General features: G+C 47.8%; 1 protein-coding gene across 3 annotated transcripts; it reads right to left on the bottom strand.

The window, feature by feature from the left end:
* PLA2G5 (phospholipase A2 group V) lies at window positions 1-23,689 on the bottom strand. 3 transcript variants are annotated; one of them, XM_070458827.1, is made up of 5 exons: window positions 23,410-23,689; window positions 5,378-5,427; window positions 4,061-4,205; window positions 1,300-1,406; window positions 1-597 (listed from the first exon to the last, which is right to left on the bottom strand). In XM_070458827.1, the coding sequence occupies exons 2-5, from the start codon at window positions 5,415-5,417 to the stop codon at window positions 473-475; spliced, it is 417 nt and encodes a 138-aa protein (XP_070314928.1). In that variant the 5' UTR covers window positions 5,418-5,427; window positions 23,410-23,689; the 3' UTR covers window positions 1-472. The 3 variants fall into 3 exon arrangements, with proteins under 3 accessions (XP_070314928.1, XP_020754869.1, XP_020754871.1); XM_020899210.2 differs by lacking the exon at window positions 23,410-23,689 and adding an exon at window positions 16,341-18,209; XM_020899212.2 differs by lacking the exon at window positions 23,410-23,689 and adding an exon at window positions 9,013-9,056.
* Between the last annotated feature and the right edge of the window lie 3,302 nt (window positions 23,690-26,991).

Genomic DNA, 26,991 nt, shown 5'->3' with positions numbered 1-26,991 from the left:
TGTGGCTCTTGCTAGTCTTGAAAAGGAATTTTATTTAATATCTCTGTAGCAGATTTATGGAGGTCACTTTTGATTCTGCTTGAGTAAAAATTCTCTGCAAGTTGGCAGTGACTGCGGAACTGAAAAGTTAACACGTCCTGGGAAAGCCACTCTCTTGGGGAAATAAGACTGATCTTCAGGGACGAGGAGACACACAGCCAGCCTGGAGTCAGGGGTGAGCTTTCAGCCCCAGAGCACGCGTTCTTGCAAGTGGAGGCCAGGGACCCTGGCCTTCTTGATCCAGTGACATGAGTCACTCTCCTGGAACTCTCTGGTGGGCCCAGAGAGTGTGGGTGTAGGGCTCCTCCAAGCCCAGTGGGACCCTGAGACTCCAGACCTGGAACCTCCCTGGGAAGCCCAGCAGCGTGGGTGAGCTCCATGCTGCAGTGAGGGGAGCAAGCTTCCTGGCCCAGGAGGAGCTCTCTGAGGGTGACTAGATGCAGAGAAAGTTGGGAAAGTATTGATAAAGAGGGTTGTAGCTCCTCACGTTTCTTTTCAGGCAGTAGACGAATTTCTGGTCGCAGGCGCAGAGCTGCTGCTGGCAGCGGGACCCGTGTTCTGCAAACAGGATGCCAAATGCAGGATGAGAAAGGAAAGAGATGCTCTGAGACACTGACTCCAGGCTGGCCCTGGAGCAAGACTTCCTGCTAGCCTGAGTGGACACCCCAGTCTCCTTCCTACTCTCAGCCTGAGGAGGGCACCCAGCTTCTACCCTGAGGGTGCATAATCGGATGGAAGGGGCACAGCCGCTAGCAGCCCAGGGTGAGGTTTGAGCCCAGGGAGACCCAGATCCTGCCCTCAGAGAGTCTCCAGTCTGATGGAGAACACAGGTGCTCTCCAGAGTTCCCAGTGTGATGGTGGAGACAGCCCTGGCTCTGGAGAAACTCCAGTTCTCAGAGAGGAGATGCCATCCCCAGATTTAACTTTGAACTCAGATGGACCTGAGCTTGAATTCCGACTCTAGCTGTGTGCACTTGGCAATCCTTTGAGTCTGCTTCCTCTTCTGTAAAATGGGGGACACTCAACCCACCCACAGCAAGCAAAAGGAAATGTGCAGAGCGCTTGACTCCTAGAGCAGGTTGAGCCTAAGACCCTTGGACCTGTCCCTTGGAGGTCAGATACAGCTGCAATAATCCTGCCTCTCTTGCCCACATCTCCGCCCACCAAGATGCAGACCAGCTGAGCTCTTGGGACAGCTGACCTCAGAGACAGCAGGAACCCAGGCTCTTTGGGTCACCGGAATGGAGGACCCAGCCTTACCGCAGATGACCAAGCCACATGCGACCCTGTATCTGTAGGCCTGGGTCAAGACGTCGCAGTCTTGCGTCTCCAGCTGGGCGTAGCATTGGTCATGCTTCCAACAGCACCTGTTGATGCAACAGCCTCAGATCCCAAGCAGGGGGCATCTGTCCCTTGAGCAGAAGCCACCATGGTGGTTAAGGTCTGATCAAGAAAGAATCTCATTGTGGCTAAGTCCTTCCAGTAGGTTGCCCCACACTTGTACCAGTTCACAGGCTGGCTCTTTCCTCCTGGGCCCATGGGGAGACTACATTTCCCAGCCTCCTTTGCAGGTATGTGTGGTCACATGACTAGACGGGTGGCCAGGGAAATGCACAGACCTTCTAGACCTACCCAAAGAAGCCTCCCACTCTGTCATCCTCCACTCTCTCTCTCTCCATCTCAGCAGGAAGGAGATGTCCCAGCTAAGGGCTCTGAGGCCATAGGGAGAGTCACAAAGCAGGAGAAACCTGGGTCCTGGAATTGACACGTGATTCACATAGTGATGTGTGCAAACACTAAACTTCAAGGATGATAGGCATGGACAACTGTATTTTTTTTTAGATTTACAGAAACATTGAGGCCATTGTACCAAATGCCCCCTTTTACCCCACACCTAGTTTCCCCTATTATCAACATCTTTCAGGAGTATAGTACATTTGTTACAGCTAACGAATAAATTTGCTGGTTGTTATTTAGTCACTAAGTCGTATCCAACTCTTTTGCAACCCCATGGACTATAGTACTAGGCTCCTCTGTCTGAGGGATTTCTCAGGCAAGAATACTGGAGTGGGTTGCCCTTTCCTTATCCAGGGGATCTTCCCGACCCAGGAATCGAACCCACGTCCCTGGCATCAGCAGGTGGACTCTTTTCTACTGAGCCACCAGGGAAACCCAACAAACCAATATTGATACATGATTAAATAAGCATTAATTAAATACTAACATATCACTGTTGATTCATTAATCCTTAAAGTCCATAATTTTTTTTTAGATTTCCTTACTGTTTACCCAAATGTCCTTTTGTATTCCAGTACCAGGTAAAGGACACCATATCACATGCAGTCGTCCTGTCTCTTTAGGCGCCTCTTGATTTTGTCACACATTCCTTCTTTTTGATGACCTTGACAGTTTTGAAGAATGGTAGTCAAGTCTTTGTAGGATGCTCTCCTACTGGGATTTTGCTGATGTTTTTCTCATAAGATGGATTATGGGTTTATTTTGCTGCCTATGTTGTTACAGTTTTGGCCATTGGGAGCTCTCTTGTTTGGATCCTATGCTCTTTGACATATTCACATCAATGTGGGGTTTGATTTAGGTTTATTTTGTTCAAGTCCTTCGTTACTCTTGGGCACTACAAAAAGCTCTGGTTCATCTTGTATATTTCCTACCCAATTCCTAGGGTCAGTCATCCATCCAAGAAGCCTTGGTTCCTCTTATTGGGGAAAAGTATTGGAAACCAGGTCTGGGCACTACATGTTGCTCATTCCTTCTGGAGTATTGTTTCTTTTAGGGCCTTTCAGCTGACAGAGCAAAAAATATGTGTGTCTGTACTGACCCATGAATATATACATATCTTTACATATTTCTACATGTAATCATCTGTGTCTACATTAAATTTTATGTTTAGTTCCTAAGTCATGTCCAACTCTTCCGAGACTCCATGGACTGTAGCCTGCCAGGCTTCTCTGTCCATGGAATTTCCCAGGCAAGAATACTGGAGTAAGTTGCCATTTCCTCCTCCAGGGATCTTCCCAACCCAGGAGTTGAACCCACATCTCCTGCATTGCAGGTGAATTCTTTTACTGTTGAGCCACCGGGGAAGCTCCTATACTAAGCTAGCCAGGAGTTTTTACTGAAGTCTCCAACTCTAATCCATCATCACATCGAACATTCTAGCTTCCTGTCACTGCTTGTCTGGTCTGTAAACTCCCACTCCATCTGCCCTCCACTTGTTGAAATATCCCATCTCTTTATACATGTTTAGCTGTATAAGAATTGTTAACCCTGCAGGTTGTATTTTGCAAAGAGCAATCTATCCCATCTCACATGTTCTTCTAGAACACTGCCACTCCCCAATCAAGAAGTGGAAACTAGGCCCCCTCTATCTTAGAGCCGTTGTGACTGTCTAGACCAAGAGAAAAACAGAAGTGACGCAATAGCATTTCAGAGGCTGAACCATAAAAATGCCATACTGTCTTGTCATGCAGCTCCAGACCACTCCCCCTGGGAACCCAAGAGTCAGTGGGCTGTGGGGAAGCCCACACAGCCTTAGAGAGGCTTAAGGGAGAGGAACTGAGGCCCCCAGCCCACAATCTCAACTATGTTCCCAGCCAGGAGGCAGTGACAACTTACCAGCCTTAGGAGTGCGCCTTCTAGAAATCGGATCACCCAGCCTCAGGGGAGCTGCCCAAGCTGAAGCCAGGTGGAGCAGAGACAAGTCATTCCACCAAGCCCTGCCCAGGTGGCAGAACCTTAGCCAAATAAACGGTTGTCATTGTTTTAAGCTACTACATTTTGGGTAGTTTTTTATGTAGTGGTGAGTCAACTGATACATTAGCCACTGAGATTCTGGAAGTTACTGGATACATCTTGGGCAAGTCAGTTAACCTCTTTAAGATCCAGTTTTCATATCTATAAAATAGTGCTTAAACGCTCATATTTCAGAATTGATATTGAATTAAATGAGATCATGTGGGAACAGAGCCTGGAGCCTAAAGTGCAGTTATGACAATTGGCTCACCAATCAGTCCCATCCAAGGGGGTGCCGTGACCCCCCCAGCCACAGTAACAGCCGTAGAAGCCATAGTTCTCCAGGGCGGGCTTTCCAGTCACTTTCTCAATCATTGACTTCAGGTCCAGCAAGCTCCCTGGGACAGCAGGCACAGCTGAAAGACAGCCCATGTCCCCGGATGAAACCCAGGCACGCCTGCTCCCACCTTCCCACATGCTCCCACACTTTCTTTCACCTTGGGGCTTGGAGGGACCAGGATGACCCTTTTTTATCCTCCCCTTCATGGGCAGGAATGAGAAAATTGAAGGCAAACAGTGTGGAGAAGGGGCTAGAAGTCTGGATGCAGAGAATGAGCCACTGACTTCAGGTCCCGGCTCTTATCACTAATGCGGGTATCACTTCATCTCTCAGAGCCTCAGTTTCCTCATCTGCAAAATGGGGGGCTTACAATGAATGTCGACCTTTTGGAGACACCATGAGGGTTGAAACAAAGTTAAGTATGTACTTTTCAAGCACAGCGACAGACACATAGTGAGTGACCAAGGAATACTGGGGATAATGAATATGCTATCCATATGCAGTAGGCAGACAGGCACTTCCTGTCTTTCCTGATGATACACCCTTCCCTCCCTGAAACGACCACTGTTTGAACCAGGAGGCACAGAATCCTAGAGCAGCGTGGGACCTGCAGAGATCACTAAAGCCAGCTCCCTCATCTCACAGATGGGAAACTGCAGCTCAGAGGGGCAGGTGTCTTGCCCAGGGTTTTGCACTAGGCCTCCCGCTCCTCCTGCAGTCTAGCGATCCGGCAAAGCACCGACAGGACAGCCTGTCAGAGGCTGTGCGGTTGGAGATGGGGCTGTAAGAGAGGCCTAAAGCCGAGCTCCCCTATGCTGGGCTGTCGCCTCTAGGTGGGAGGTGGGAGCAGGTGGAAGGTGCAGAAAACCTGGACAGGCCTGAGCAGGGAATGTCCAGGATCGTGGAGTGGAATATTTATGTAAGAGTCTTGTTTTCTGATAGCTTTATTTTTTTTAATTTGGCATCAAAGTGGAACATCTGCCTCCCACATCTACAAGCCCCGTACCCTCCACATAGCACCATCTATCCATATCTCCCCCTGGGATCCTGCCCCAGGCTGGCCCGTCAGCCGTTATCCTGTGTCACGGATGAGGAAACAGAGGCTCAGAGAGGTGAAGGCTGTCACTGAAATTGGCACGTTCAGGGCAGAGCCAAGATTCAGAATCATGTCTCCAGGCCCTCCGTGACTGGTCTCCTTCCCACCACCCTACTGTCCAAAAGTTCAGAGCTCTCAGAGCAAGCACTTACTACAAGCCAGGAACCAAGCCAGCATGAGGAGGCCCTTCATCTCCAGGGGTCTGGAAGAGAAAACACAGCCCATGACATGTCAATCAGCAGAGGTCCTCATGGCCTATTCGGACCCTGCACCTGGCTAGGGAGGGCTGCTCCGTGGCCCACCAGGCCCCACCCTCTCATGCTGGGCAGTAAACAGGCAACTGAAACTTGAAAAGATGAGGCAAAACCCTCGAGGATTTGACCCAGGAGACCTCTGGGAGGAGAGGGGGCACCTGTGGGGTGTTGTCCCCATAGAGATAGGAGAGAATCTTCCCATCAGAAATGCCCCCAACCCAGTTGTTCCTTCCTGAAAATTGCTTTCCAATTATATTTTATGGCTATGTTGGTATAAAAACAAATGCAATCCAGGCTGGATTCATTCTTATACATTCATGATATTATATTTATTTTTTCTCCTGATTTTAAAATTAAAATATTTTTAGGACTTCCCTAGAAATCCAGTGTTGAAGACTCTGAGTTTCCAATGCAAGGGGCATGGGGTTTGGTCCCTGGTTAGGGAACTAAGATCCCACATGTCATGCAGTGCAGCCAAAAAAGTAAAAATAAATAAATAAAATGTTAAGAAGTCCTGCTTCTTTTTTAAAAAAATTTAAATAGTTTCATAGGCCCCAGGCACTGTGTCTACCTAAAAAATAAGTCAGCCCTGGCTGTGCACAACAGCTCTGAAGGGTAGGTATCATTGTTCTAAGGGAGAAAAATTTGTACCCCTAAATGTGTCTCTTTGGTGTAAGGATTAATTTAGGCTGGTTATTTTTAAGAAACAGAAAGTCTTTTTACTTCCCCCTTGGCTGCCTTAAGAATTTAGATAGTCTATTCCAGGCATAGAGCTATCACCAGAGACATCTGCAAGAAATACGGGAATAGGTGTGGTGGGGGAAGCTTGACCGGGCCTAGGGATCAGAGTCCGCCCTGTGTTCTACAGTTTCTGCAGGCCCAGCAAACATTTGGACACCAAACATTTGCCTTTCCAACTTTATGTGAATTGCCTTCTTCCCCTTTGAAGTCCCAAACCGCTGCCCACAACATCCTCTTTGGTCTTTTTTGCTGAAGATGGTTATTTAAGGTGAGGGTTTGGGCCATTTTGGTGAGTTCCTGTTTTCCTGGACACCTCCCATATATATGTGTTACAAAATTTTTGTTTCATTCTTTTCTGTTAGTCTCTGTGACCCTGACTTGATCCTTAGACCAACCAGAAGAACTTCTAAGTTGAGTAGAGGAAGATTTCTTCCTCCCCAACAGTTCCCATTTGGTCAGTAAAGAAATGGAGACTCGGGGACTTCCCCGGTGGTCCAGGGGTCAAGACTCCACCTTGCAATGGAAGGGACTTGAGCTCAGTTCCCGGTCGGGGAGCTAAGACCCACACGTTGTGGAGCAGCTAAGCCCGAACGCCACAACTAGAGAGGCCGTGTGACGCAGCAAAAGCTCACGTGACCCAGCGAAGATTGCACGTCCCACAGCCAAGACGCGACTCGGCCAAGTAAATAATAAACAAATGCTGAACAGAAGAAGAAAAAGAAACAGAGACTCAGAGAGTTGAAACCACCCGCCAGGAGTCACGCAGCCGTAGAAAGTGGAGGCGGGGTTCAAACCCAGGCCTGGTGCACCCCTCACTGCCCCACACGTCTTCCCTCCCCAGAGGGGTGTGTTCTTCTTTGAGCGGAGAGGATCGGAGTCCTTCACAAGCTCTACCCTGCGGGCCTGGAGGCCCCAGCTTCCCTCCCCAGCATCTCCCTCGGGCAACATCCCTAAGCCAGAGTCCATAAACGTCACACCAGAAGGCAAGGGAAATTGCTCCTGTCCTGGGCCGGTGATGGATTCTAACTTGGCCGCTTAGGAGTTTCTTACCGATGGCTGTCTGCTTCCCTTTCCTCTTTGGATCCTGAAGCCCTTGTTCACCCAGAGCTGCTCAGCTGGCCTGGGGTCTGCTGGGATTCTGCTCTGACGCTCTGCCTTCGCTGATCTCTCGGTTCAGCAGTCCCTCTGCTGGCCCTCTGCCCTGAGCCCCGGGCACCTCCCAAAGCCTGGCTCCACACATACAACCTCCACCTCCCGAGGGCTCCCAGCTGCTGGGCTGGCCTGTCTGCGCCATCCTTAGTCCAGAAGCTCCTCTGAGTTCCAGGAACATTCCTGAGGGTCCTGTCCACCCACGGCCTCTGCTCTGACAGCTCTAAACAAAGATGACCCTGGACCCTACCTTCCAGGCCAATCTTCCTCACTGCTTCCTGGGGCTGTGATCGAAAGTGGACACCAGCTGCCGTGTACTGGGCAACTAAGACATTCCAGACACCGTCTGTGTCCCCTTAAACCTGCCAATGGCTCTGAGTCAGTACTGTCAAACCTGCTGGCATGGGCAGCCCTTTAACAGTCATTTGTTGAATGAGAGAATAGCCGCTGCCGATTTTAGATGAAGAAATGGCCCCTCGGAAAGGGGAAGTGCGTTGCCCAGGGATTCAGCCTGGGACCATGACTCTGTCCTTTGACTGGCCCTCCTGCACTGCTTCCAAGCAGCCTCTGTGTATTAATCATCTTGTTCATTTTCTGTACTTCATGACGCTTTGACATCTTGGGGACATTGCTAGCCCCTCTAAGACTAGCTGATTCCTAGATAAAGCAAAAGGTTCTCCTGTGAACAAGGCTTTGACATGCAAACCAACAGATCCTAAGCTCCCTTGTCCAACCACTTCCTCTATCTCACTCTCACGCTCTGAGCTAATAAATCCCCTGGCCCGAATCACCCCAGGGCCAGGACCAGACCACCAGGGGTCACCCCTACAGCTTGAAGTCTGCTGAAAGTCTGCCAGCTGGCCAGTCCTAAACTGCTTCCCCTGCCCTGTCTTGCCTTCTCCGCACCATCCAGGCCAGGTTTTCCCTCGTTTCTTCTGCCTCCTGAGAAAAGCCTGGTGCTTCCCTGTGTGGCCCTGCAAGGTGTAATATGTCCGCGTCTCTTGGAAACTGTAACAGACTATCTCTCAAATGCAATCATCTCCTATTGGCTTCAACATACCTGAAGAAAGCCAAAATCACAGGTGGGCATCAGAACATCTTGGGACATGGTTTGTCGGCATTGGGGGAGCTGCACCAGGCCCCACAAACAGGGGTCTGACCACTCACAAAAGGTGCGTCACAGAGAATGTGGCAAAGGCTGGAAAAGCAGACCATCCGTGAAGCCCAGGCTCCCGGAAGAGGACGTGAGGTTGACTATTTTTGTCAAGCAATCACGGAGGAGAATGAGCAAGGCCAAGAGATAATTGTGGAGTGGAGCAGAGGCTGCGGTAAGAGAAACAGGGAGAGAGGAGACAGCCTGACGGAAGCATGGAAACGTGGGGGCCGGCGGTGGCCAGGTCACCGAGGGGACATGTTCTCCAAGTCCACGAGCTGCAGCCTCCCTGCTCCCAGGATCCCGCCCCAGCCCCATTCCTGCCTGTCATCTGAAAAGGACGGTTAGCACTAAGCCCCCATTACACAGAAGGTGTGGCTGAGCCCTTCCGACGCCGGGGGAGGCCACACCTCCTCTCATAGCCCCCTCCCTCGGCGTGCCCTCCCCCAGCCCCCTCGGGCTAAGCAGCCCCCAGAAGGAGACTCCTCACCAGCAACTCCTTCTCTCTGTCCTCTGGCTACAGCAGAGGCAGGAACTGGGCCCAGCTGGTTTTAAGGGCCTCCCTGCCCACTTCCCACACCCTGCCGGGGTCAACTCCAGGCTTCCTATTAACGCTCAGAAAACCTTACTCCACCCCTCAAGACCCCTGGGGATTTTTTTTCCTCTCTGTGTAGAGAAGTAGCTATTTCCTGACCCAAGTCGGGGGCCGGGGTGGCATTCCGGACAGACACGGAGGCCACTCACAGTCAAGGTTCTTCTCCACCAATAGCCCATTTTCCCCTGACATCCCCCCACCCACACCCACACCCACACACACACACTTTTCTGAGAAGCTGTGAGCTCCTTCCTCCCTCTGCCTTTGACTTTTTCCTCTCTCTCCCACCATGAAGGCAGCATCAGAAAGAAAACCCCCCGAGGACCCTCATGAACCCTTCTCTTCCCAGGACCTCGACAATACCAGCACCGTGCCCTGGAGCCCCACACACGCATTTCAATAAGGAAGGTATTTATTGAGTGTCTACTCCTTGCCAGGTTATTGCTAGAGACCCACTGTGAATAAGACGGACACCCAGCCCCCAGGAGCCTCCCTTCTGTTTGGGAATATAAATAAATATACAGTATGTCCAAGGGCCCTACCTTCTGTGGGAAAAAGTTCCCTCTGTTCTTTCTCATTGCTTTTTTTCAACCCATTCCTCCCTCTGCCTACGGGTATACACAAGCCTCTTCATTCTAAACCAAACGAAAGGAAGCCCCCCCAAAAAGAAAACATCCCTTGCTTCTGCCAACCTCTCTCCAGCTTTCTTCTTCTAAAGGCCCAAATTCAGGACAGAGATACCTCTTCTTGCCCATCACCCCCTCTCTTCTGAACCCCTTGCACCTGTATTCTGTTGCATCCCTAAGACAGCAGCCAGGGGTCCCCCAAAACCTGGTCTAGCCCAAGCTTGGGCTTCTCCCAAACACTCCATCCCACTGACCACCTCCTCCCACCTAAAACTCATTCCCTCTGGTCTTTGAGAGGCCAGAGTGTGCCCTCTGCCCTCCTGCGCTCACCCCCGTCTCTTCTTGCAAAGGGCCTGCTCTCCGCTCTGTGCCTCTCTCTCGGGGTGGTTTATCCCTGTCCAGGGATTCGGGTCATATTTGTACGCAGATGTATAAAGAAAGCTGAGTACCAAAGAACTGATGTTTTTGAACTGTGATGTTGAAGAAGACTCTTGAGAGTCCCATGGACTGCAAGGAGATCCAACCAGTCCATCCTAAAGGAAATCAGTCCTGAGTGTTCATTGGAAGGACTGATGCTGAAGCTGAAACCCCAATACTCTGGCCACCTGATGCAAAGAACTGACTCATTGGAAAAGACGCTGATGTTGGGAAAGATTGAAGGCAGGAGGAGAAGGGGACGACAGAGGATGAGATGGCTGGATGGAATCACTGACTCGATGGACATGAGTTTGAGTCAACTCTGGGAGTTGGTGATGGGCAGGGAGGCCTGGCGAGCTGTAGTCCATGGGCTCGCAAAGAGTCAGACATGACTGAGCAACTGAACTGAACTGAACTGAAATGTCCCAAGAAATCCCTGACCGCGAAGCATCTGACACTAACTCTCACACAACAGTAACCCTGAGTGGAGAACAAATGACTGAATTCACAGAGGAGAAAGTACAATGTCAGGTCAAACAGCCTGAGTTGCCCATCAGACAGAGAGGGCTTGAAAACTGAATGTCAACTCTGAGTACTCATGTCACCTGACCTCTTGAGGTCTCAGTTTTACCATCTGTAAAACAGGACAATAACAGGAGCAACTTCATTTCATAACTGTGGTGATTCAATGAGATGAGGCAGGCAGAGGGATTCGGCACAGTGCCTAGCATCTAGGAGGTATTTACTGATCACAACTGCTATAAATATCATTGCTGTTCTGTCTTTCCACTAAACTGAGGGCCCCATGAAGATACGTTCTGGATCGGCTTCATTTCTGCACCCCCAGCATCTGGCACATAGTAGGTGTGCAGGTAGCTTTGTTGAGTAAATGCATCACTCCTCTGGCTCTAGCTTCATTCTCATTGCACTCCCCCGGCCCACACTTTAAAATATAATTATTAAATATACTTTTTATAACTATATAAATAATATTATATTGGCTTATATTTATATATAAATTAAATGTATATAAAACAGTTAAATTATAATTTATATATAAAACAAAATATAATTATACTTTTATTTATATTTAAATATATAATGTGTTACTTATATAAGTACTTATATAATACATATAAGTAGTTATATAATGTATTACTTATATATATAATGTATATATGTATAAATATACATGTATTTATAACTAATGACTATTTTAATTTATATAATTAAATATACATTTAACATAAATAAACACAATTAAAATGCCAATACTTGCCCAATGTTTTAGCTCAATGTCCTGCAGGAACCCCAAAACTAAACTCACTGTGTCCCCCTTGACTCAGCCCCTCCCACCTCCCCTGTCTCTGGTTATGGAACCAATCATTCAGGCTTCAGCATTAAAACACTCAAAACTCTTCAAGTGTTTTGAATGTTTTAACTCTTGAGTGCAGGATTCTTCTCCAGTTAGTTTCTGACCCCAGCACTCAGAACAACACCTAAGCCACGGTGGGGTCCACAGGAAATGTCTGTGGAATGAATTAAAACCCCATAAGCATGCTGGGCCACTTGGCGTGTCTGTCTCATGAAGTCTTGTCCAGGGTCAAAGACCTGGGAAGCCGTTGACACCTGATACTGCCTTGCCCTGAGACCCTGGGTGGCTGAAACACCCCTAACCTCATCAAACTATTTGATGCCTCCCGGGAGGCTGGCATATAGAATAGGATTGCCTGGGACTCACTGCCAGAAAGTCTACATTGAGCCCTCCTCCTCCAGGAAGTTTTCCCTGATTGCTCCTTCTACAGGACACTTGCCTGTCTCTGCAAGGTAATAGAACCCATCACACACACTGTCCACTTTGGTAATTCCTGTTGGAAGGAATGACAAGGCCAACAGCTCAGGAAGGAAGAAGAGACGAACTCAGTATCCATAGCGTGTGAGCTTCCATAGCGCCACAAGCAAAAGACAAGTTCAGTGTTCATGACCTTGAAAGTGAAAGTGAAAGTCACTCTTTCGTGTCCAACTCTTTGCAACCCCATGGACTATACAATCCATGGAATTCTCCAGGCCAGAATACTGTAGTGGATAGCCTTTCCCTTCTCCAGGGGATCTTCCCAACCCAGGAATTGAACCAGGGTCTCCTGCATTGCAGGTGGATTCTTTACCAACTGAGGCATCAGGGAAGCTCATTCATGACATTAACCCTCACAAAATCTTGTGGGGGTATTGTTATCCCATTCTGCCAGTAAGGAAACTGAGGGGCAGATGTTAGTTTGCCCAAGGTCACACCTGGTAAAAAGTGGAATCAGACTCTTAAGCCTGTCCTGTCACTCAAGTCCAAGAACTTTCCACTACACAAAGGGGTTGAAACCCAATAAAGACATAACGATTGGGATTTTTCCCAGGTATCCAGCAAAGTGTCACATGATTTCCTTATAGACCAGATGGAGAAGTGAAAGCTGATTTCGAGTTACACCTCATAATTACCAGTAATTGATGAGTCGAATTGTATCTTTGGTTATAAACTTTCAACCCAGGGCAGTATGTAACCATTGGAAATGCTTTGCTTGTCTTACAGAGTTCCTTTTTTAAAATGGAGTCAATAGCTAATGTATAAACGTTAGATCTCAGCTTGAAATCCAAATTTCCAGCTTCTGTTTAAAAGATCTAGCAGTCCTGGCTCTGGAGTTGAGAAGTGGCTGCACCCACAGACTGAACATGTGTTTGGCTTTGCCGTGGTGGCCTTCCCCATTCCTCTGCCCACCCTGACTCTCTGCTGCTCTCTGCGTGGTGGGCTTTCTAGGGCATCTGCCATAGAACTCAGTCTTGAGTTCCATCCTCTCCACATGTTCATCAGCAATGGGACAGAGAGTGCCGTGACAGTAGAAACCACCTCTTCCACAAACGTGTTTTAAGTGCCACGCTCAGAGCCTAGTACTTAATCATTGCTCAGTAAATACTGCATAAGCCCTTTAAAGGAACTCATTCCAGGATGAAGAGGTTACTGAAGGCTTTCTGAAAGAGGAGGTGCCTTGGCTGAATCTTTAAGAGTGGGTCGGAGAGCTTGGAACTTTGTGCACTGCTGGTAGGAACGCAAAATGGTACAGCTGCTGTGGGAAACCGTATACGGCAGCTCCTTAAAAATTAAAAGTAGAGTTACTATCAGTTCAGTTCAGTCACTCAGTCATGCCCAACTCTTTGTGACCCCATGGACTGCAGCATGCCAGGCCTCCTTGTCCAATACCAACTCCTGGAGCCCACCCTAACTCATGTTCTTTGAATCAGTGATGCCATTCAACCATCTCATCCTCTGTCGTCCCCTTCTCCTCCTGCCCTCAATCTTTCCCAGCATCAGAGTCTTTTCAAATGAGTCAGCTCTTCACATCAGGTGGCCAAAGTATTGGAATTTCAGCTTCAACATCAGTCCTTCCAATGAACAACCAGGACTGATCTCCTTTAGGATGGACTGGTTGGATCTCTTTGCAGTCCAAGAGACTCTCAAGAGTCTTCTCCAACACCACAGTTCAAAAGCATCAATTCTTTGGCGCTCAGCTTTCTTTATAGTCCAACTCTCACATCCACACATGACCACTGGAAAAACCATAACCTTGGCTAGACGGACCTTTGTCGGCAAAGTAATGTCTCTGCTTTTTAACATGCTGTCTAGGTTGGTCATAACTTTCCTTCCAAGGAGTAAGCATCTTTTAATTTCATGGCTGCAATCACCATCTGCAGTGATTTTGCAGCCCCCAAAAAATAAAGTCTCTCACTGTTTCCACCGTTTCCCCATCTATTTGCCATGAGGTGATGGGAATGTTGAGCTTTAAGCCAACTTTTTCACTCTCCTCTTTCACTTTCATCAAGAGGTTGTTTAGTTCTTCTTCACTTTCTGCCATAAGGGTGGTATCATCTGCATATCTGAGGTAATTGATATTTCTCCCGGCAATCTTGATTCCAGCTTGTGCTTCCTCCAACCCAGAGTTTCTCATGATGTACTCTGCATATGAGTTAAATAAGCAGGATGACAATATACAGCCTTGACGTACTCCATTTCCTATTTGGAACCAGTCCATAGTTCCATGTCCAGTTCTAACTGTTGCATCCTGACCTGCATACAGGTCTCTCAGGAGGCAGATCAGGTGGCCTGGTATTCCCATCTCTTTCAGAATTTTCTAGTTTATTGTTATCCACACAGTCAAAGGCTTTGGCATAGTCAATAAAGCAGAAACAGATGTTTTTCTGGAACTCTCTTGCTTTTTTGATGATCCAGCAGATGTTGGCAATTTGATCTCTGGTTCCTCTGTCTTTTCTAAAACCAACTTGAACATCTGGTAGTTCACAGTTCATGTATTGCTGAAGCCTGGCTTGGAGAATTTTGAGCATTACTTTACTAGCTTGTAAGATGAGTGTATTTGTGCAGTAGTTTGAGCATTCTTTGGCATTGCCTTTCTTCAGGATTGGAATGAAAACTGACCTTTTCCAGTCCTGTGGCCACTGCTGAGTTTTCCAAATTTGCTGGCATATCAAGTGCAGCACTTTCACAGCATCATCTTTCAGGATTTGAAATAGCTCAACTGGAATTCCATCACTGTCCACTAGTTTGTTCGTAGTGATGCTTCTTAAGGCCCACTTGACTTCACATTCCAGGATGTCTGGCTCTAGGTGAGTGATCACACCATCGTGATTAACTTGGACATGAAGATATTTTTTTTCCTTTTGGAGAAAAGGAAAGATATTCCCATTCTAATCAGAGTTCCAAAGAATAGCAAGGAGAGATAAGAAAGCCTTTCTTAGCGATCAGTGCAAAGAAATAGAGGAAAACAACAGAATGGGAAAGACTAGAGATCTCTTCAAGAAAATTAAAGATACCAAGGGAACATTTCATGCAAAGATGGGCTCAATAAAGGACAGAAATGGTATGGACCTGACAGAAGCAAAAGATATTAAGAAGAGGTGGCAAGAATACACAGAAGAACTGTACAAAGAAGATCTTCATGACCCAGTTAATCACAGTGGTGTGATCACTCACCTAGAGCCAGACATCCTGGAATGTGAAGTCAAGTGGACCTTAGGAAGCATCACTACGAACAAAGCTAGTGGAGGTGATGAAATTCCAGTTGAGCTATTTCAAATCCTCAAAGATGATGCTGTGAAAGGGCTGCACTCGATATGTCAGCAAATTTGGGAAACTCAGCAGTGGCCACAGGACTGGAAAAGGTCAGTTTTCATTCCAGTCCCAAAGAAGAGTTAGTATATGACCCAGAAATTTCACTTCTGGAAGTGTGTCCCAAAGAATTGAAAGTAGAGTCTCAAAGAAATATTTGTACAACCAGGATGATAGCAGCATTCTTTACAATCGCTAAAACATGGGAACAACCCAAGTGCCCAGTGACGAGTCAATGAACAAATAAATTATGGTGTCTACACACCATGGAATAATACTCAGCCTTACACAGGAAGGAACTTCTGAAATAAATCAGTCACAAAAAGACAGAGACTGTATGATTCCATTTATATGAGACACTTAAGAGTAATCAACAGCCTAGAGACAGAAAGTAGGTTGGTGACCAGGGTCTGGGCGAGGGAGAATGAGGAATTAATGTTTAAAGGGTGCAGAGTTTCAGTTTTACAAGATGAAAAGTTATGAAGATGGATGGTGGTGGTTGCAGAACATTATACATGTACTTAATGCCACTGAACTATGTACTTCAAATGGTTATGATGGTAAATTTTAGGTTCTGTGTATTTTATCACAATTTTTTAAATGACAAAAAGAGAGTGAACTGGAGTTCACCAGGACAAGACTGTGAGGCAGGTCGTCCAGGGAGAAGGGGCAGCATGCACAGGGGTCATAGGTGTGAATTAGAATAGCTCATTCAGGGGACTGAAAACAGATGGGGTAGACAAGGGAGTCCAGTCAGTTCAGTTCAGTCGCTCAGTCGTACCCGGCTCTTTGCAACCCCTTGGACTGCAGCACGCCAGGCTTCCCTGTCCATCACCAACTCCTGGAGTTTACCCAAACTCATGTCCATCGAGTCGGTGATGTCAAGGGAGTTAGGCAGTGATATTCTAGTAATATTTAATAACTGGCTCTCCGGGGGGTAAAAAGTCCTGATTTTTAACGTTTGCCAATTTCTGTGGTGTAAATGCCCCCAGCCTGGTCAATTTCATGCTACTCACATCATTCACTGAGTGCAGAGCTGGGAATGTGCTGCGGACTGGGGCACGGATTGCTGTCACTCAGTCACTCAGTCATGTCTGACTCTTTGCAACCCCATGGACTGAAGCACGCCAGTCCTCCACACCAAGCATTGAAGACAAGGCTTCCTTGTCCTTCACTGTCTCCCAGAGCTTGCTCAAACTCATGTCCATCGATTTGGTGATGCCATCCAACCATCTCATCCTCCGTCATCCCTTCTCCGGCCTTCAATCTTGCCCAGCCTCAGGGTCGTTTCCAATGAGCTGGCTCTTCTCATCAGGTGGCCAAAGTATTGGAGTTTCAGCTTTAGCATCAGTCCTTCTGATGAATATTCAGGTTGATTTCCTTTACGATTGACTGGTTTGCCCTTCTTGCTGCCCAAGGGAATCTCAAGAATCTTCTCCAGAACCACAGTTCAAAAGCATCAGTTCTTCAGCACTCAGACTTCTTTATGGTCCAACTTTCACATCTGTACATGACTACTGGAAAAACTATAGCTTTGACAATACAGACCTTTGTCAGCAAAGTGATGTGTCTGCTTTTTAATACACTGACTAGGTTCATCATAGCTATTTTTTTCCCAGGAAATAGGGGTATGGCCCTTCCTGATTTCCCAGAAAAGGGAAGTTTCTATACATGTATAATAGGAATTTACGAAAGGTGGGAAAGGCTAGCTAAAAAGATGCAGCTGAGTGGGTCACAAAGAACCTTGGGTGTCGGTCGGGCTAAGGAGTTTTACTCTGTTCCTGCGTGTCCCAGTATGACCTCCATCTACAGCAAGATGATGTGAATTCACTAAGAAGGGATGGCATAGGTCTTATCCCCAGATCCCTGAAACTGAAACATACAAGGACAGGGTGGGGTGACACAGCTCAGCAATCATCTGAGTGATCCCCACGCCCAGGACCAGTCAGATTACAGAGGCAGCAGCTGTCTCCATGGTGATAGCAAGGGTGGGTGCCCAGAATGAGGTCCTAGCTGACCTCACCTAGAGGGATGTGCCTGGCCCTAACTCCCAATTCCAGGAGGGCTTCTGGAAAACTGAGGGTCTCTGTGTCACAGGATGCCGGTCAGAAGGAAGGAATGGGGGCCACCTGGTATTTGGAAGTGGGCTTGCAGTGCTCACCCTCTGTCTTCAAACTCCAGGTTATTTGGGGATAAAAGGCAGCCTCATTGTCCCAGATGGCTGCATTGCAGAGCCAGCCCCAGAGCCAGCCCCAGGCCTGGGAGCACCAAGGGGTCTGATTTGGGCTAGAGCCAAAAAGTTTTCTCTAGTGACTCAAGTGTCTTGAAGAAATAATGTGCTGTCTTGAGAGTGGCAAGTTTCCTGTCCCCAGAGGCACTTCTTGTTTACTGCTTTTCAGAAACAGAAATGTAGTGTGTGGGGTGGCAGGTGTGACCGAGCGAGCAGGTCTTGACCCCGTTGGACTTCACAGGAAAAGGAGCTGCCTTGAAATATTAGGAACCCAAGAGATTCACCAGAAACATGCGATGTCAGTTGCGCCAGTTAGGAAGGTTAGGTTCCTGGGTTTGTAAAGTATTTTTTAAATTACATTTTAGCAAGATTAAAAAAAAACAAACCAGCCAGAGACTTCCCTGGTGGTCCCGTGGTTAAGAATCCACTTGCCGATGCAGGGGACACGGGTTTGATCCCTGGTCTGGGAAGCTCCCCCATGCCAGTGGACCACCTAAGCCCATGTGGCACAATCGCTGACGCCCGCACGCCCCAAAGGCTGCGCTCTGCGAGGAGAGTCCTGCGCGCCGCAACCAGAGAGCCGCCCCCGTTGCTGCAAGTAGAGAGCGCTCTTGTGCAAGAGCAAAGAGGCTGTGCACCAAAACAAACCCTCAGCCCAGTCAAAAGAAAAAAAAAATTTAAAAAGATATTATTTAAAAAACACAACAACAACAGAAAAACCAGGAGCCGTTCAGCTGCTCTGTAGCGTGAAGAGAGTTGTCAAATGCTCTGCGCGTCCACCTTCTGCTTGAGCAGGAAAGGAACCCACCTGCAGGGCAGGAGACACAGGAGATGCGGGCTCCATCCCTGGGTCGGGAAGAGCCCCTGGAGAGGGGAATGGCAGCCCACGCCGGTCCTCTCGCCTGGGAAATCCAGTGGACGGGGGAGCCTGGCGGGCTGCAGTCCACGGGGCTGCGAAGGCACGACTGAGCAGCTGCACCTTCTTGGTCCCTCATGTTCACTCACGCACCAGTCACATCCAGGGGTGTTGTCAAGAGCAGCATCTCTTAAGCGGGACATGGGCTGGATGAGCTCCAGGCCCGACATTCCGTGACAGCGGGTGCTCTCGTGTTAACCTCTTCATGAACATTCCAAGCTTTCCTCCCGAGAACCGTGGCGCTTGCTGATCCCCTACAATCCGAAGGGTTGCAGAGTCAGACACGGCTGAGCGACTAAGCACGCAGCAGCACTGCCTAGAATACTAATACTTAGCAAGACTTGGTGCTCTTCATTCCTAATCCTCCAGGTCTCATTTTAGACGCCTCCTCTTCCAGGGGGCCGTCCCTGACCATCCACCCAAGGCAGGTCCTCCTTCTCTTCCATTAATTCCATAAGGCTCTGTTTTTTTCCCTTATCATCGTTGTCTTTTTTTTTATTATGTTGTATGCAGTTTATTATTTGACCTTTTTTTCCTTTTGCAAAGCTATAGATGATTTATCTATTAACACTTAGGTACAAATAATGAAAATTTTGTATACTTGAAATGATTTCATGTTCAGTGGTCATAGTCCTCAAGATTAAACCAACAAATCATAGAAATATTCCAATGCAAAAAACTAGTAAATTGGATTTTTTCTTTTATAAACTTCCGCCAATCATCAACATTCAGCTAACTTTAACTTCTCCCATTATCTTAGCAAAACTTGAGTAGTTTAGCAGTTTAGTAATTTCTATTTAGCAATTTCTCATGCCCATTTTACCTTTCTACAGCTCGGCAGTGCTTCCCATTATCTCTAACTCTCTTTGATGTAATTTTTTTTTTTTTTAACTTGTCTATGATGTCTGTCTCCTACCTCTTCCACAAGAGAGCAGGAAGCTTCCCAGTCTTGCTCTTCATCACAGTATCAGCTGCTAGCACAAAGCCTAATACTTATTTGGTGGTCAACACTTATTTGAGGAGTGACAGTGATTGGATGGATGAATCACTCCCTCCACTTAGTCTGGAGGGAGTAGCAGCTCCACTGGATTTCAGCCATGACATGAGTTGGCGACAAACAGAGGCGGTAAAGAGCCCCTTCATGAGGGTGAAGGAAGAGGGTGGAAGAGCCAGCTTAAAACTAAATATAAAAAACGAAGATCATGGCATCCGGCCCCATTACTTCACGGCAAATAGGTGGGGGAAGTGTGGAAGTAGTGACAGATTTCCTCTTCTTGGGCTCTAAAATCACTGCAGATGGTGCCTGCAGCCATGAAATCAGAGACGTTGGCTTCTTGGCAGTAAAGTTAAGACAAACCTAGATAGTGTGTTGAAAAGCAGAGACATCACTCTGCCGACAAAGGTCCGTATAGTCAAGGCTATAGTCTTCCCAGTGGATGTGAGTGCTGAATCATAAAGAAGGCAGAGCATTGAATAATTGATGCTTTCATACTGTGGTGTTGGAGAAGACTCTTTGAGAGTCCCTTGGACAGCAAGGAGATCAAACCAGTCAATCTTAAGGGAAATCAACCCTGGATACTCATTGGAAGGACTGATGCTGAAGCTGAAACTCCATTATTTTGGTCATTTTATATGAACAGCTGACTCATTGGAAAAGTCCCTGATACTGGGAAAGATTGAGGGCAGAAGGAGAAGAGGGTGTCAGAGGATGAGATGGCTGGAAGGCATCACTGATGCAGTGGACGTGAACTTGGGCAAACTTCAGGAGATGGTGAGAGACAGAGAGGACTGGTTTGCTGCATCCATGGGGTCACAAGAGTCGGACACAACTGGCTGACTGGACAGCAACAACAGCAGTGAGCTGGCTGCTTGCTCTAAAGATGTACACAGCCAGCCCTGTCTCCAGCTGTTACACACCTAACACGCTGACCTTCAACTTTCACCAAAACTTTTGCTAAAAATGCAAATCCAAACACCTACTTGATAGCAAGGATGTGTTTTCCTTTATCTTTGAAAAATCAGTTCAACTATTTGCTGTCAAGAAATGTTCCCTGAACTAGCCTTCCTCTCTGACTCTGTTTCTGTCGTTCGCCCCCCTGGCATGCTCTCCACCCTCCTCTTCACCTGGCAAAGCCTACTTGTTGTCCCACGCAGAAATGGCCCCCTTTTTCGGAGGCAGAAGAAACCCTAGGACCACCTGTGGCTCTGAAGACCCAAGACCTAAGATCCAAGGTTCTAGGCTCATAATCCTGAGGTGCTCAGGATTCCAGGCCATTCCACTTGTTTTCAACCCCAACCCAACCCAGCAACCACTTCCCGAGCCATTCCTGTGGGCAGAGCTCCGGTGTGGCAGTAAGGATGTGGACACTGAGCTCAATCGAGAGGTTGTGATGCAACTCCTAACTGTTAGGACGGGGTAGATGGGGACAGGTCTTTAGAATGCCTGTGGCTCCTGGAAGAACATCTGCACTCCTTCCCTGGGCTTACGAAGAGGGGCTGCCTCTTCCAGACGCCTTCCCTGATACCTGCCTGGCAGAGCTCACAGCTTCCCCTTCTGCTCCTGGGTCAGTCATCCTAACCTCTGTGCTGCCAAAGTCAGAAGATCCGTCTCCCCGTCAGGCACGCGGTCCTTCATGATCTGCTGCACGCCTTTCCAGGCTTGCCTCGGGTCCACCCAAAACCCAAGGCGTTGCCAGGAAGAAGTCTGATGCACGCCCCCCTTGCCAGTTCCCCGATACGATGGCCCTCTCTCCCTCCCGCACTTTCCCCTCCCTCTCTCTTCCCCCTTTCCCCTCCTTCCCTTCCTTCCTGTTACCCCATCCACTTTCTTCTCTTCCTCCACTCCTACTCCTCTTTCTAGACTTCCCCCGCTTATCCTTCAGTCACGCTTTTGTGAGCGCTTATGTGCTAAGCTCTGGTTCTGGGGGACAGCAATGAACTAAAACAGATGAGAACTAGAGCTATGAGAACTTGTGGCTCCCATGGACTTTGCATTCTGACAGGAGCAGACGGAACCAGACAAGTCAATGAGAAAAACACAGAATTTGTTAGGTATTGATATGGAGAAAAAACCAGGAAAGGAGGAATGGGAGTGGCGTGTGTGTGTGTGTGTGTGTGCGTGTGTTGGTGGGAGGGGCCCGTGGTGGGAGTAACCAGTTTACTGGTTGGCGGCCAGGAAAGGACTTACTAGGAGGAGATGTGAAGGAGGGGAGGGAGGGAGCAGCTATAAGGACGCCTGGGGAAGGAGTCTCAGGTAAGAAAGTGCAGAGGCCCCGGAACAGAAGCACGCCTGCAAGTTGGAGGAATACTAAGGAAATCAGGCCCACCTTGGCTAAAATAAAACCTTCTCCGAAGCCGTTGCCCTGCTCCAGGCTGGCTGAGTTTCCTGTCTCTGCGCTCTCCCAGCAGCCTGCGAGCTCCCTCGTCACAGCATCGGCCACGCTCCATCACCGTCTCCCCCCCAGACTCTGAGCCACGTGGGCACTTTGACCTTCCAGCACCCAGCAAAGGGCTTGGGCTCTGCGACCCCATGGGCTGTAGCCCGCCAGGCTCCTCTGTCCCTGCGACTCTCGAGTACTGGAGTGGGTTGCCATTTCCTCCTCCAGGGGATCTTCCCAACCCAGAAATCAAACCCACGTCTCCTGCATCTCCTATTCTGCAGGTGGATTCTTTACTCACTGGGCCATCAGGGAAGCCCTTAATACATGTTTATTGACTGCCTAACTGAATCAATCAATGAATGAACAAATTAGGCTATGTGAATCCTTGAGGGTGTCTTGTTCACCTCTACCCCTGGCAGCATCTAGGAACCTAGAAAAAAATGTTTGCTGGATGACAAATAGAAATAGCTAATGCTTATTAAGCACGGTCACCATGCTAAGTTCTTTATGTGGCTTAGCTCATTTATCCTTCAAGCGATCCTTTGAGCCAGGCACAACTGTCAGATGCAGTTTGCCGATTAGGACCATGAGGTTCACAGGTCAAGATATGGCTCACCCAAAGCAGACAGCTGCTAAGTGGCAAAGTTCTGCATTGAACCTCGTAAACTTGACACCCAAAGCCATGTCTACTTAACCCAAAGTTAAATTGCCTTCCAGAGATGGGGGCCTGGGATTCGAGGGAGAAAGGGCTAGGGTGAGGCATAGGAAAGAAGAGGAAAAACCTCCCTACAAAGGCAAGGAGTGGCATCTTCCCCATCTGTTTTTCTCCCCGTGAGTACCAAAGTTTCCGGCACACAGAGGATGTTCAGTAAAAGTTAGGAACAGTTAAATAGTTGTTGACGATTCCTTTTCCCAAAAAGGAAAGTTTTCTGTGGTTTGAGTTAAAAGAAATTCTGTCAATTCTGTCAGACTAACATGAACACAAGCCCCAACTTGAACCCTATGGAGATAACCCTGCCCAGCTTTGCCCCTAATCTTAGGAATGAGCTTCTGGGTAACCTTCGTCTGCTTTTAGGTGAGGCCTTGTCTCCTTAAGAATGACATGGCTTGGGACTTCCTGGCAGTCCAGTGGTTAAGGATCCACCTGCCGATGCAGGACACATGGGTTTGATCCCTGGTCTGGGAAGATCCCACCTGCTGAGGGATAACTAAGCCCGTGCCCCACAAGTACTGAAGCCTGCTTGCCCAGAGCCCATGGTCTGCAACAGGAGAGGCCACCACAATGAGAAGCCCCCGCACCGCAGCTAGAGAAAGCCCGTGTACAGCAACGAAGACCCAGCACAGCCGAAAGTAAATAAATAAAATTTAAAACATGAGCGACATGGCTCACAAGGTTTGATGCGCTCTGGGTGAAGGACGCCACAGCCCAAGGGATCTCCCCTCAGGGTCTGTGCCCGGCCCGGCCCTCCCAGCGGCCCCTCTCTGGCCCCTCGGACGCCACCTTCTCAGCCAGTCCCACTCCCGCTGGGCGGCCTGCGGCCCCCTGGCCCACCACTGACCTCTCTGGCCTGGCCTCAGCTCCCGTTTCCGAGCAGCCTCACTGGGCCGAGTCTGCAGCCCCAGGCCCTGCTGGCTCCCCACTTCCAGACACAGCACTGGGATCCACGGGCTGCAGATCCCAACGGGTCCAGGCCTCCAGAATCCTAAAGCCGTGAATGAGAGGGCGCGGCGAAGGCAGTCCCGGAAGTGGGGAGGGGGAAATTCTGCCCAGACCCAGCCGGGCACCCCTCTGCCCAGCCCCCAGCTCTCCTGGCAGATGCAGCAAGTCCAGCAAGAGCCTGGAGCCTGGGACTGGCTCTCCTGCCAAAGGGGCCTGGGCAGTCACCCAAAGAATTCCAGCGGGGGTAGATGTGAGTCCTGAATTATTCAGGTCACGGCCTTATCCAGCTGCACTGGCCCTGCAAATCCCCTGAGCCTGGAGGGATCGCGGCCGCCTCGGCCCTGAGCTCGGAAATTTCTGCTGGATCTGACAGTCTGCTAAGTAACCCGACTGTTTGCATCTCTGGGCTCCTCAGTCTTGACGGAGGCAGGAGCCTGGACAAAGATCCTGGGGATGGGATGCCTAAGAAAACACGGGGGCAGGAAAGAGATCAGAAGGGAAAGTATTGAAGCAGTCGGGGAAGAAAATATACTTCTTTTTTATTTTATTTTTTAACACCAAAAGCATTTTGTGTGGGGTGTAGCCGATGTGCCAGCCTGGATGGGAGGGGGCTTGAGGGAGGATACAGGCGTGTGTGTGGCCGAGTCCCTCCCTGTTCACCCGAAGCTCTCACAACACTGTCTGTCGCAGATGTACTTCTGGAAGCGAGTTCTGAGAAGGGGCGTCAGTGGCCAGAAATTAAGTTGGTGTCATTCATTTCTGAATTCCTACCAGCATTATGTCCCGAGTGCCTGCCCTGTGCCAGCCGCTGGGCTGAGAGGCGGGCACAGAGACGAATGATGGAGGGGGTGGTAGCGGTGTGGGGAAGTCCTTGTTCTCAGGGAGTTTGGGGTTTAAGGCTGGAGAGAGCTCAGGAATAAGCCCTGCACCGACAATCCTGCAGAAGTGCCGGGAAAGAAAGGCAGGAGCGGGGAGACGGGGGCCCGCCCAGTGCACGGTTATTAGCTGATAACCGGGGGCTAATAACAACTCAGCTGCCACAATAATAAGGGTGGAATTAACATTTGTGGGGTGCTTACTGAGCACCAGGCCCTGTGCTGAACAGAACACGTGATTTATTCCATCTAATACAGACATTAACTCCGTGGACGAAAGTGCTATTCAGACAGGGGTCCAGGAACTTGGCCAAGGTCGCACAGCTAACCGGAGCCTCCCAGGAGCTTAGAAGGACTCCACCTTCAGATTGGCAGCCCCTGGTTTGACTCGTATAGTGCCTGACACAATACAGATATTGTCTTCTTTTTTCCCCTCACAATCAGAGAGGGAGATAAAAGTTATAAAAAGCAGTCTAGAAATGTATAAAGTTAAAAGTGAACCATAATCCACCCAAGTTAATCATTTTTCAGAACGATTTCTATCCTTAAGGATAATATTTAAAATAACCACAGTTAAGAATAATTTTTATCTTTCTTTTGGATTTAGTCCATATTTGTTTCAGGTTTTGGTTTTTTTTTTTTTTTTCTTTTTTTTTTTTATTTGTTGGAGGCTAATTATTTACAACATTGCAGTGGTTTTTGTCATACATTGAAATGAATTAGCCATGGATTTACATGTATTCCCCATCCCGGTCCCCCCTCCCACCTCCCTCTCCACCCCATCCCTCTGGGTCTTCCCAGTGCACCAGGCCTGAGCACTTGTCTCATGCATCCAACCTGGGCTGGTGATCTGTTTCACCCTAGATATACATGTTTCGATGCTGTTCTCTTGAAACATCCCACCCTCGCCTTCTCCCACAGAGTCCACAAGTCTGTTCTATACATCTGAGTCTTTTTTTTCTTTTTTTGCATATAAGGTTATCGTTACCATCTTTCTAGATTCCATATATATGTGTTAGTATACTGTAATGGTCTTTATCTTTCTGGCTTACTTCGCTCTGTATAATGGGTTCCAGTTTCACCCATCTCATTAGAACTGATTCAAATGAATTCTTTTTGATGGCTGAGTAATATTCCATGGTGTATATGTACCACAGCTTCCTGGTTTTAAAAGATGTAAAGCCTTAGGGAGTTTCCTGGCGGCCCAGCGGGCAGGACTGTGCTCTTTTACAGAACTCCGTGGCCGGGGCTCAAAACCTGGCTGGGGAACTGAGATCCCACAGCCACGATGCAGAGCCAGCAACACAACAAAATATTAAAAGCTTATAGGTTAAACTGGAATTCTTCCAGTTCCCCTCTCCTGCCCAATTTCCAGCCTTCCTTCTCTGCCCACAGGTAATCGAATCCATGAAATTGATGTGTATCTACAAATAATATTTAACATTATTTCCTGATTTTATTTCTATGGAAATGGAATAATAGTGAACTTAACATCTTGCAACTTGCTTTTTCCACTCTATCCAGGGGCAGTCCTAGCGGTAAAGAACCCACCTGCCAACGCAGGAGACATAGAGATGTGGACTTGATCCCTGGGTCAGGAAGATCCCCTGGAGGAGGGCATGGCAACCCACTTCAATATTCTTGTCTGGAGAATCCCATGGACAGAGGAGCCTGATAGGCTACAGTCCATAGGGTCGCAAAGAGTCAGACATGACTAAAGCAGCTTAGCACACACACATGCATTGATCCCTCTACAACCATTTTCTTTTAAGGTATATATTGAAAAAAGCAACAATGCTCAGTCAAAGACTATTCACAGTGTTTTCCTGAAATTTTATTTTGAAAAATTTGAACTTGACAGAAAAGTTGCAATTATTAATTTTAGATATAAACTTGTTTATTATTTCCTAAATAAATAATTTATGATGAAATTCCAACAATATTAAGAACTTTGTCAATCATAAATATCAGTCATTTATAGATAAATAATACAGTAATATTTAAGAAAACACTGTATTATTTAGAAATTCCTACCCAGATTTCTTTTTAAAGGACCATAACCATATCTAGTAAGTGAATGGGGGAAATGTGAAATAGAAGAGCAGTTGAATCAAAAGAAAAATATAATACCAATGTTGTACACATGTATACAAAATTAAAAAAAAAAACTTCCCTGGTACATTAAAAAAAAGTAATAGATCAACTGGGATGATTCAATAGGAGGTTAGCAGGAGGCAGGGGTGTACTGACTAATGTTTTACAACCAGTTCTGATGGAAAAAAAAAAAAAACCCTTGATTTGTAGAGTTTGCAAATTTCTAACATGTAAGTATTTGCACTCTGACTCATTTCTAGCTGCCAATATGACATCACTGAATGTGAAGGAAATGGGGAAGAACTGCTAAGTTGGATTATATTAAAGTAAAAAATAAATAAATAAACTTCTGCTCTATGAAAGACACAAGTCAGAGACTGGGACTTGTATCCAAAATATACAAAGAACACCTGAAACTCAACAATAAGAAAACAACTCATTACAAAGTGGGCAAAAGGTCTGAGCAGACAGCTCACCAAATGAGAAGATACACAAATGGCAAAGAAGCATGT

This window comes from Odocoileus virginianus, chromosome 30 (assembly GCF_023699985.2).
Source record: "Odocoileus virginianus isolate 20LAN1187 ecotype Illinois chromosome 30, Ovbor_1.2, whole genome shotgun sequence".
Classification (NCBI taxonomy): domain Eukaryota; kingdom Metazoa; phylum Chordata; class Mammalia; order Artiodactyla; family Cervidae; genus Odocoileus; species Odocoileus virginianus.
Note: the sequence above shows the minus strand (reverse complement) of the source record. Positions and strands in the feature narration are given on the sequence as shown.

Bases quoted from the DNA above. Each gene is read 5' to 3' on its own strand.
- PLA2G5 (XM_020899210.2), bottom strand. The intron at 4,206-5,377 runs GTAAGTGCTTGC...GCTGTCTTTCAG, and splicing joins GGCTTGGTTCCTGGCTTGTA to CTGTGCCTGCTGTCCCAGGG. The intron at 598-1,299 runs GTAAGGCTGGGT...TCCTGTTTGCAG, and splicing joins ATGTGGCTTGGTCATCTGCG to AACACGGGTCCCGCTGCCAG.